At 35.6% G+C, this 11,710-nt stretch overlaps 1 protein-coding gene across 4 annotated transcripts; it reads right to left on the reverse strand.

The window, feature by feature from the left end:
* Window positions 1-1,044: 1,044 nt before the first annotated feature.
* Window positions 1,045-5,826, reverse strand: LOC139786184 (superkiller complex protein 3-like). 4 transcript variants are annotated; one of them, XR_011722203.1, is made up of 8 exons: window positions 4,905-5,312; window positions 4,528-4,824; window positions 4,194-4,451; window positions 3,541-3,924; window positions 2,883-3,337; window positions 2,085-2,799; window positions 1,670-1,808; window positions 1,045-1,449 (listed from the first exon to the last, which is right to left on the reverse strand). XR_011722203.1 is itself a non-coding variant. In XM_071725341.1 (6 exons), exons 2-6 carry the CDS (start codon window positions 5,197-5,199, stop codon window positions 3,369-3,371), a joined length of 1,317 nt encoding a protein of 438 aa, XP_071581442.1. In that variant the 5' UTR covers window positions 5,200-5,221; window positions 5,694-5,826; the 3' UTR covers window positions 3,352-3,368. The 4 variants fall into 4 exon arrangements, 3 of the variants coding, with proteins under 3 accessions (XP_071581442.1, XP_071581443.1, XP_071581441.1); XM_071725341.1 differs by lacking the exons at window positions 1,045-1,449; window positions 1,670-1,808; window positions 2,085-2,799; window positions 2,883-3,337 and adding exons at window positions 3,352-3,451; window positions 5,694-5,826 and having other exon boundaries at window positions 4,905-5,221; XM_071725342.1 differs by lacking the exons at window positions 1,045-1,449; window positions 1,670-1,808; window positions 2,085-2,799; window positions 2,883-3,337 and adding exons at window positions 3,352-3,451; window positions 5,373-5,499 and having other exon boundaries at window positions 4,905-5,221.
* Between the last annotated feature and the right edge of the window lie 5,884 nt (window positions 5,827-11,710).

The following is an 11,710-nucleotide window of genomic DNA, read 5'->3' on the forward strand; positions in this document are numbered from 1 at the left end:
TTTTTAGTATTGACAGCGAATATTGGAAACGCAGCCTAGTTTTCGTGTTATAAAAGAATAGTTACCCTATTACGGGCCGGATACAAAATATAGACAGGTACGATCGCAGGCGCGACTCACCGTCCGCTGAATGTAATCCGTTATTAGCAGACAATTTTACGGGGTTTTTTTCGCTCTCCCTCGGGTGAGAAGAGACAATTTTACTCACTCACAAAGGTTCATTCACTTACAGAGAAAATGTCACGATATATCGATAACTTGTTGGGTGCGAGAGAGAACCACATTTGTTTAAGAAAACTTTTGTCCACAATGCGCAAACAAGGATAGCGCGGTGAGCAAGACGTCATCTCTACGTTTGCGCATTGCGAGCAAAGATCATCGATCTACTTTTCTCTCTTGTATTCAACTTGGACACAGATCATTGCATAGGCAAACCTATATACAATATTATTAAACGATTATACATATAATAATGTAAATTAAATAGTATTATAGACGTAAATCTAATTAGTTTTTGTAACAATTTTGTGTGTGTGTGTGTGTGTGTGTGTGTGTGTGTGTGTGTGTGTGTGTGTGGGCAATAAAGTTAAAACTATAATTATATAAATGCTAATTAAATTTATAAAATACAAATTAAATACATATTATAATTAATTAATTAAAATATTGTTACCTGGAACATCGCTTGAAGAGTTCTCGTTTTCATTAATAGTAGGATGATATAATAATATACGATTATTTTTATTAAATAATTTGTGTGTCTTATGCTTACTCGTTCGAATAAAAATAAATATCTTCACTTGTGTCTTGGAAAAATATGTATCTGTATTCCCGGTTCTGAGTGTCTTCGACCTTAGCAAATTTCTTGCGAATACAGCGAGAGAAGAAACCGTATATGTATGTACGTTCGATCGCAGTGATGCTAGAGATAAGACGCGAGTCACGCGAGCGACGCGGCCCGAATTGGTCGAAACGGAGATAGAGATGGATAGAGGGGATAAAGTTGGAGGAGAGTATTGCTCAATTAAATTGCACTTTCACAAATATTTTTAATACATGTATTTAATATTCATGCAAAACTTACATATTAAATATTAAATCGAACGACTAAATTCAAAATCATGAAAACGGAGGCATGTGTAAAAAAAAGAAAAAGTCATGCATTGGTGCGCACGAAATGAGAACAAAAAACATTGGAAATTATCTCCCAGATCTGCTTGGAGGGGACGATACTCCGAGCATACGTAATGACGTGGTTTTTCAGATTCGTATTAGCGAAACAATAACCATCGGTTTCGCAGGTATAATTGGTTTCCGGGCAAATGTCGCAATAGCTCTTCAGTAATCCGTTCACAGAGCACGAGACGTGGAGTATACAGAGGAGCGCCAGGGCAAGGAGGCTCGCCATGCCGCCGTCGCGGACGCCTCTCACCTTACTGCTATATCGCCCTGTGGAACGACATCAACAATATATATTATTTCCTAAAGTTACATACACCCCCCCTTCCCACACACACACACACGTGTATGTGCACTATAATAAAATGCTAATATAGATAGCATTATATATATATATATATATATATATATATGTATGTATATATAAATATATATATTAATATTTTATATATAATATTCAAATATACATTTATTACTTTTTTCTTCTAACCTTTATTGTCTGTAATTTCCTCGACCTCGATTTCTTCTACCCCAATTGTAGTGTGCAGATGACAATTGATATAAAAACTGCATAAATCGTTCTTGTTGCCGGCGAACTCCACTCCTTCTTCCTCTACGTCTCCATAAATCTTTAGAATTACAACATACAATGTTACTATATAATTATATAATAATATAAAATATAATATATATAAATCTAATTAGTTTTTATAATAATTGCCAATTGCAGTAAAAGTAATATAGTGTTAACACTGCTTTTGCTGTATTGGCAATAAAGTTGAAACTATAATTATACAAATGCTGATTAGGTTTATATTACACAATTCATTATCAAGTACAAATTAAATACAATTATAATTAATTAATTAAATAAAATCATAATTAATTAATTAAAATATTGTTACCTGGAACATCGTTCTCGTTTTCAACAATAAGATCATCAGTAGGATGATCAACTGCAGGACCAGAAGTTCTAGGACGATCAACAGTAGAAGGAGAAATTATAGGACGATCAACTGCAGGACGAGACATTGTAAGACGATTGCCTGCAGGACGAGAAATTGTAGGACGATCGACTGCAGGACGAGAAGTTGTAGAACAATCAACTGCAGGACGAGACATTGTAAGATGATTGCCTGCAGGACGAGAAATTGTAGGACGATCGACTGCAGGACGAGAAGTTGTAGAACAATCAACTGCAGGACGAGACATTGTAAGATGATTGCCTGCAGGACGAGAAATTGTAGGACGGTCGACTGCAGGACGAGAAATTATAGAACAATCAACTGCAGGACGAGAAGTTGTAGGACGATCAACTGTATGACGGTCAACTGTAGGACGATCAACTGCAGCAGGACGAGAAATTGTAGGACGATCAACTGTAGGACGATCAGCTGTAGAACGATCAACTGGTTGATTATCACCAACGGGATGATCACCAACAGAACGGGCATCTACGGGACGATCACCAGCAGAACGGTCATCGACGGGACGATCACCAGCCACACGATTATCAACGGAACAATTATCAGCAGGATCACGTTGAGTAATAACGTTCAAAGGACTTAAATCGAATTTTGTGAAGTCGTAGTTAAGTAATTCGTCATCATCGATTTCCATCTAAAATTAGGATATTAGTTAGATGGATCACATTTATTAAAATTTATGTAATTTCTTTACGCGTTTAATACAAATGTACTTACATTTTTCGGTGTATCTGTCGCCATTTTCGTCTTTTTATCTTTCTTGTAGTTTCTGTAGTTATCTTTTTATCTTTCTTGTACTTTCTGTAGTTATCTTAAATGGTAGCACCAAGGTAGCGTAATAATCCGTTTCCGTTTCGACTATAATTACGTAAATAATGTATCCGTTGCAGAAAAGGGGAAGCCAAAGAGACGTGACCACAAAACAAAATCATAAATTTAAAAGAGTGTGTTTTTTTTCGTAGTGATGTCACAGTAAAATTTGAATCACGCGATAAACTGTCTGCTGCTTGTTGTAGATTTTTCCTCGCGCGACATAGAAATTGTTTCGCGATATTTTCCTTTGCCAAGCCTATACACGCTTGTGCTAGACCCTTCAATGCAAGAATGTGCCGTTCATCGTTCTGCAATATACTCTCGAAGGCTTCTTTGGCTTCTTTATGTTGACCAATGAGCTAGGGAAAAAATTTTACACGAATATTACATTTATCTAGCACATTTACGGAAAATATTCAGATCTTCGTCCAACAGTAAAACTCGAACAAGGCGTACCCAATATCTAACATCGTCTACAATACATATTCATTGTAAAGGATAAGCTTCTTAGCTTGTAGGCGTCTATCACTTAATGATATATGATAACGTTAATATTACTCACTAGGATGCCTGAAAATAGCTTTGGTGAGTATTCGTGTAGCTTGAGTGAGATTTCCCTGAATAACTTGATGGTATGCTGACAGTATGACGACGTGATAACCATACTCGTGATGATTTTCATATGACTTCAATTCGTTCAGTACCAAAGAAGTCAAATTAACGTCGTCATGTAAAATTCCTAACGCGGCAGTCGCTAAGAAACCAGTCACAATAGGCGGTTTTATTTGTATACATTGGAATAGCAGGGTCTTGACAGCATCTGCCCCTTGGAACATGTAAGCGATCGCGGCCATCGCGCACAAGATATTCGCTTTATCCGCACTAGTGTCTGCTAGCCAATGTAAAGCTGCTTCATATGTATTGTACGATTCTTCGTACTGCTTGGCTAAATACATACAAGACATTTTTTTAATTTATTAAAGTTACACGTTTAGCTGTACATAAATTTAAGTATATAATTTTTTTTTAATTTCCATGACTCCATGAGAGTATTTGAATCATAGTTGACAGATCTCAATGGGTTTTATCTCAGTTTTAAAAGAAATTGATTAGAGAATCGAAAATTGTAAGTAAAGGAGCATGAAATGAATGGTGTAACCCGTCTTGGGAACTTATATTTCAATACGATAAAAATAATTTCTAATATTTCTATACCTTTGAATAAGGATAATGCAAGATGGCACTGAGAATTAAAATTTGCGCATTTCACTTGTTTGCACAATGCCACCGCTTCTTCGTACTTTCCGGTTTGAATCAGGATGCGTGCCAAGTTTATGGATATCATATCTCTTTCTTCATCCTCGCTTAGTTTTAAAGCTATGGCAAATTGCTTAGCCGCCGTGTTGTATAATTTCAGCCGTTCCAATAATAAGCCATGGGTATTCAAGGCGTAAACATCATACGGCTCGCGTTCTGGAAAAAAAACCAGAAATTTGCCTTAAAGTACTGAAGAGAGTATCACATCATGCTGATAACATTATCTGCTAACCTAAATACCAAGTGAGAACGTCAGATGCTGCAGGTATCGCGTGCATGTTCTCGATAAAATAGATCAACAGCGGATCTTTCTTCATTGCGGGACTCAGGAGAGTAGTAAGCACCCAATGAGCATAGCCTAAAGCCGCTTGATTGTGATAACCCAGTTGCGTCGAATGCCGAAACAGATCCATCGCTTCCTTCCTCAGGATCTTTTCCGCGATTAATCCTTGTCCGACCCAGCTATTCACGTAACTAGGATCCGCACGTTGCGCTCGAGAAAATACTTCATTCGCTTTATAGATATCTCCTAAATGTTGCAACAAACATATGTCACAAAAAATGCGTACATTTTAATAAAAGTTAAAAAATTAATTATCTTTAGAATACCTAGATACAAGTATAATGTTCCCAAATTGCTCCAAGCTGTTGCATTGTTCGATTCTCTCTCGATCGCCATAACGTAACAATGCTGAGCCAGAGCATAATTTTTTACATACACTGTCATACAAATAACACCCAGAATATTCCAATGTAGCCATGATTGCGGGCAGAGTTTAACGGCACGTTTTGCAGCCTCGTAGCACTTAGTCGCCACATCGCTCTTATTGACTGTAGTAGCGCGATTTAGTTGCATCAAATAACAGCAGGTTAAATCATGCCATAACGATGCAGAATTTTGCATGGATATTATCCGATTAAAATACCTGAAAATAAGACAATTGGACGATAAAGTGAGATTTTATAAAACGTAAAAATGATACAAAATATTAATGAAATCTCATGACAATATTCATAAGCATTTGATACATGCAATCTGTTGTATATTAATAATTGTATGCCATTTAAGAATGCTACCAGACTGCGGTTGTAGTCTTCCATATCCCAATATATTTTACCAAACAGCAACCAAGCTTCAGAATTTTCTAAAGCCAGCTCGAGAATGTTAACAGCGTCCTGATACTGTTTGTGCTCTTTTAGATGCAACGCTTTGAGAACAAAAGCTTGGAGCTTAGTTTTATCCTGAGATTCCAAATTATTTATGATAGCAGTAACATCTGGTTCATCCAGTAATATATTTGTGCGTGCATGTATCACTCGCAATTGTACGGAAGGCTCAATGCTTAATTAATAAATATCAAGAAAGGATTTATAAGGTTTGCGTTAAATAATACTCACCTCTTCGCACATCTGACGCGCTTCCACCAATTGCCAATTACATTTAAAGGTCATAATGTAAAGGTCATAATGTATTTGGCTTAACATCAACCAAGCATAAAACGATTGCGCATTTAACGAGACTACTTTTTTCAAGCAATCGCGCGAATCGATTAAGTCATCCTTTCTTTTCAAATATGCTGCTTTTACGATAAGCGCAGCATCGGAATTTGTGCTCAGCTTGAAAAGCGGCTCATAATGCCGTGGGTGCGTTAGGCCCAAGGAACTGCGCGGATCACTTCCCCCTGCGGCCAATTCAAGCCCATCACACAATACAAAGGTTAGGTGAATGACAGAATGAACGTACTATCTGTACTGAGTGCAGAACGTACACGTACAAACTGTCACGCACTGCAACAGTGCACGAGTGCACTCTCGTGTCAAAAATGAGAAAGTGACACACAAGCCGCCATTTTTGTCCGACGTGGACGTTTCTTAAAATAAAAATGTTCCACATTTGGACTTTGCATCACAATATCTCCGCTCGTAGGGCACGTAACGGAAAAATAAGGACTCATATTATGTAAGTCGACCCCAAGCTATCGATCAAGCCTACTTAGAACTTGATCCGTTCACTCGTTATTGAGATCTCAAAATCTCGGATACTCGCAACTCGTGCGTTCGCGTAAAAGAGTCACGGTGCGTCTCGCTCCGCGCGTACTTGGCGCGAGACACTACCGTGTCTCTTGATTTTGGCCGAAACTAAGAGTAATACACCAATCAAATTCACGAATTTTACAACTGCAGTTGCAAAGCAGCTTTCTGCTGAATACAATTATAATTAGTATAATGCCTGTATATAGGTGCCTATACAGGGTGTATCAGAATGTTTGGTACTTTTTTCATATTTAGATAGAGCGAGCCAAACTGAGTCGAAAAGTCATGTACCATTTTGCAATTTTCGCAATAGTTGATGAGTTATTAATGATTAAAAATCGCCGTATTGGCCCGGCCCACCGCCAAATCCAAGCGCGCGGCGAGATGCGGCCGCCCCGCGGTCGGCGCGCGGGCAGTTGTTTACTTCAAGCAGCACGAGCGGCGCGTAACGCCGGGCCCCCGTCCTGAGCGATGATAGTTTCTCGCCTTTTTTAAATAGAAATAAAATTTTCTAACAACATAGAAAAATTTTTTGTGCGTACTTATGTACATACGTGTGTACATGCATACACAGTAAAATATCAATTGTACTGCTTAAAAAAGCGATTACTCAATTTACTTTTTTTCTATTAGTAAGTAACGGTTGTCTTTAAGAAAGAATATTTTCTTGATAATAGTCTTAAAATGTACAAATTTTAGAAAGAGTCTTTATCATGCACTCGAAAGAAGAATTTATACTCCTTCAAAAAACATAATAAAATTTTATTAAAGAAAAGTCAAAATAATAAATAAAGTAATATGAGGACCCTCGAGATTAAAATAGGAGAAGTCAAGGCTATGAGGGTCAGACGCAGATCACAGTGCGTAATATCAGAAATAACTGATTTATTCGTCGTTTTGATACATTACATCGATCTGTACGTTTCAGCTCAGTTTTGAGCCATCTTCAGCGGCAGTTACAGAAATTAAGTTACACGTTCTCCGTACCGTATGGTGAGTTTACTGATTCAAAGTATCAGAAACATAGACCAATTGATCCATATCTGTAAATTTGTTCAATTAATGTTGAGATATTAAAAAGATCTCTAGGAAACTAACCATTCGGTCTGAAAAACGTGGAATACAGAGCCATGTACATAATGAATACTCTCTGCGAGAAGACTTGACGATCTTGTCGACACGACACACAATGATATAAAAGGTCTTGCAAGAAGAGGCATGTCGTAGGTCGACACACCGGCGAGGATTATAACATAGCACGATTTGACACCGTCACAATATTGCATGTATCAATAGTAAAACCCCGATTTGCCAACGACCAAGTTCATGAGCATGGATTACAATTTGCTCAAAACCGTGACATATGCATAATGCAAAAAATCCGTGTCATTTTGAGACACGTGAATGACAAACTCGTAATTTGAAAAATTCAATATTGATTATATAAGAAATATAAATTCCAAAATGTATCCATTTATTTTATTATTAATTTACTTACTGGCTCTTAATTAAAAATTATCACGACATCTCCTCAGGAAGGGAGCTTGCTACCTCGAGCTCTGCAGGAATAGTTTTCATCTTGTGTTAATAAAGGCTGAAGATGGCTCAAAGGAAGAGCCGAAACGTTCGTCACTTGTAAATACACGTCTTAATTTTTATTGCGCACCACGTACCGCGCTTGACTCGCATCGCCGTTTGTATCGCTGACATTTTCACGAGTCTAAATATATAATTAAATATATAATTAAAAATTAATTGTACATATAATTATCTTTTATTATTACAAAACAAATAACAAGTTATAAAATTAAATACCACTTATAAAATTTTTCTTAATCATTTTTATTCCCCGAAAATACAGTTTCTTTTGATTCCACCACATTTTCCATCATTTTTCATTCAGGTTTTTCTTTCTTTAGTCCAAAATTGTTTAACTGGTATATATTATCTGTGCAATACGTGTGATTGTGTGATACCTTAATAACGTCTTATTAATGACGTCAATAAGATGTCATTGAAATGTCATTTGACATTATTTTGCTACTTAAAGTATTATATTTCAACAATATATTGCAGCAATATTACTGTAATATTTTAATATTATTTAAAACGTGTAATACATCAGTAATATTTCTGTAATATTTTATTGTAATACGTAATATTTAACTATATTGCAATATTACTGCAATATTTCTGTAATATTACGTGCTATGTGGGGAATTAATGTATGAACATTGTACAAATAATACTTTTCATGGTACAATTGTCCAATATCTCTTACAAATAGCTTCAGCACGGTCTCTACCATATCAATATCTGTAGAACTTATCTCTTCTTTTAATAACAAATAGATAGACATTACAAAGAGAGACCAATGTTGAGAGTACACAAATGGCATATATTTGGAAATAATTGGTAATGAATAAAATAAAAGCCAGGAACGGAATTCACTTGCCTTCCACCTACATGCATCTGATGTTCCTCGTGGCAGCCTTCCAATAGAAGTAGGAGGTCTAATATTTATTATTATGTTATCAATTTCATCAATATATTCACGAATACACCATGGCTCTGGCACATTTATCCATAACATTAGGAAATGACGAACAACTCCCAAACAAACATTGTGCATATATTCTGCAACTAAGAAGGTAGCTAGATCAAGTCTAGGTACTTTTTCTAACAGTGATGGCCCCTTCACTCCTTTCAAGGCTTTTCTTTGTTAATAGGCCTCTTGTCCTTGCCTCTTCAAACGTTGTTCTTCTCGAAGTCGTGCAGGCTCTTCTTTGAAAAGAAAACCTCGTCGACGCTGTATGCGTTTTCCTTCTGTTCTTTTAGCTAAATTCTTCTGCAGTAAATGCTATCTTCTCAGTCTTCTGCTCACATGTATTGCATGCATATTTAGAATTGTGACTTTTTATATTCAAAAGATCAGCACGAACTGGAGCATCAGCACTCGCTAAAGGAGCCACAACTGAAGATACTTGTTGAACTTTACTGGTTGGATGACACCATGAAATACCTCCCTTAGCATAAATAGTACACAAGGAGTCAACTAATAATGGTCTCATTAAAGTGCTCATTGGTGGTTTACAAAAGTCACACCATATACTACTAACAATTATGAATGAGAAGCGAAGGTGTGGAGGCACTTCACATATTATACATTGTACGGGATAGAAACATTTTGTAGAACTTTTACTAATAGAAATACCATCGGTTGCCCACATCAAAGTTAAGTGATAGCTACTATTAACTTTAACTCGAGCATATTCACTGCCATCACAAATGTCTCTCAATTTACCATCAATAGGAGACCTTTCATTCTGATATCTATCAACCCTTATGAAAAAGTACACTCAACTTTGATGGTTAACACCATTTAACACTCAAATTTGTGCGTAAGTTTAGTGTTTGTTATCAAAGTTAAGTGTCAACACTTAAATTTAGGTGTAGATTGAGTGTTGACCATTAAAGTTTAGGTAAATTGTGGGTTTAATCCTCAATGATGAGTGTATATTGGGAGTTTATTCTCAATGATAAGTGTAGGTTGGGGATTAAGCCTCAATGTTTAGTGTAGGTTGGAGATTGATCCTCATCGTTGGATGTTGGTTTGGTGTTAACAGAGTGTTAACCTTTAATGTTCTATGTCGATTTAATCAGTGTCGCCATGATCCCTTTATCATTGGGTGTCATTTAAATGTTATTGTGTTAATTTTCGTTAAGTGTCAATTGACGGCTTGGTTTATTGGAAAAGTGTTTCAGATAAAAGTTGAAAGGTTAGAAGGGGGCCAATAGACGATCTTATTGGATTTTGGATCCAGGGCCTGTATTGAGCCCAATAGGGCCTAAGTCAAATTTTTTAAATAAAAACCCCTATTTTGTATTGTACCATCTTTCTATATAATACTTTTATATAATATATAATACTTTTTGAAATATTCAAGGAAAACTTGGTAACTTTTTCAATATATTTAGCTTGTGATATCTTGATGATTGTCAGAGAAAAAAGTGGTACAGAGGACTTTTTAACTTAATTTTATTTCAAAAATGTGCTGTTACAATAGTATACTCCAATTTTTTTTAAATATTTGTGTATGCATCTTCTTGGAGTATTTACAAATATTTTAAAAAAATGGAGTGCTATTGCAACAGCATATTCTTAAGACAAAATCAAGTCAAAAAGTCCTCTATACCACTTTTTCCTCTGGCAAACAATTATCAAGATATCATAAGCTAAATATTGAAAAGTTACCAAGTTTTCCTTGAATATCTCAAAAAGTATTAGGCAAATAAAAAAATTTTTCAAACAAAAATTGTTCAAATTAAATAATAGAGAAAGATGGTACAATAAAAAATAGGGGTTTTCATTTAAAAAATTTGACTTAGGCCCTACCCAGCGAGAAATGTCAAATCGAATCGACGTCTAATTGACGTCGAAATCATCGATATTACATCATATCGAAGTAATGCTCGAAATTTGAAGCTTATTTCGATGTTTGTGCTATATGACATTTAAAAAAAAAGAGATTATTTGTGACATACATTCATCGCGCCAGACTGTAAACAGGCAAATTATGTATTTTCTCGAAACATTTTTTGTTATCAACTGACGATTGGCAATGTATACAAAACGCTGCGACGTTTCGGGAAAAATTTTCAAAAATACGGACGTATAGGTTTTTGGCATGATCAGGTATCGCTTTTCATTAATTTTTTAAATCAACATTAAAATTGTTATCCCTTCGACCGAATTAATTTTATTCTGAATTGTTTGTCAGTTAGATGCTTGAGAAGGACCTAATCCAAAGGTCGAAACGTCGCAGCATTTTGTATACATTGCCAATCGTCAGTCGATAACAATAAATGTTTCGTGTTTTATAATCATTGACGGAATAAACAATTATTTTATGTATTTTCTGTTAAGACATCGATATTTCATCATTTCGATATCGATTCGAAGCTATTTTGATTTGCCTGTCAAATATATAATAACATTGCCATTATATAGAATACAATATGATAAAAAATTATATTGTATTGGCAGACATGGATAATATTTTAAAATGGTAAATATTTATGATTTGAGCATTAAAATAATTGCGTTACAATATTAATTTTTTAAGGCTTCCATTCCCTTATGGAAAATACACTCAACTTTTGGTGTTAACCGTTAAAAAAACACCATAGAAAAACCCTTAAAGTTGGGTGTGATTTCGGACCGCCAAATTTGAGTGAGGTTAACCATCATTTGAAGGTAATCTTCAATTGGCGGTCCGAAATAACACCCAACTATAAGGGTTTTTTCTCTTGGATGATGGTAAACCTTCAAGTGATAGTTTAACCTTCAATTAATGGTAATCCTTAAAAATGACGGTATA

The sequence above is a fragment of the Temnothorax nylanderi genome, unplaced genomic scaffold (assembly GCF_030848795.1).
Source record: "Temnothorax nylanderi isolate EJ_2023f unplaced genomic scaffold, tnyl_v1.0 TNYL_tig0975_pilon, whole genome shotgun sequence".
NCBI classification, from domain to species: Eukaryota; Metazoa; Arthropoda; class Insecta; order Hymenoptera; family Formicidae; genus Temnothorax; species Temnothorax nylanderi.

Excerpts from the sequence above, each read along its gene's own strand:
- LOC139786184 (XM_071725341.1), bottom strand. The coding sequence starts at position 5,199 with ATGCAAAATTCTGCATCGTTATGGCATGATTTAACCTGCTGTTATTTG. Across the intron at positions 4,452-4,527 it reads CGTTCTCACTTGGTATTTAG|AACGCGAGCCGTATGATGTT; the intron begins GTTAGCAGATAA and ends TTTTTTTTCCAG. Across the intron at positions 3,452-3,540 it reads AGCTATTTTCAGGCATCCTA|ACGATGTTAGATATTGGGTA; the intron begins GTGAGTAATATT and ends TATGTATTGTAG.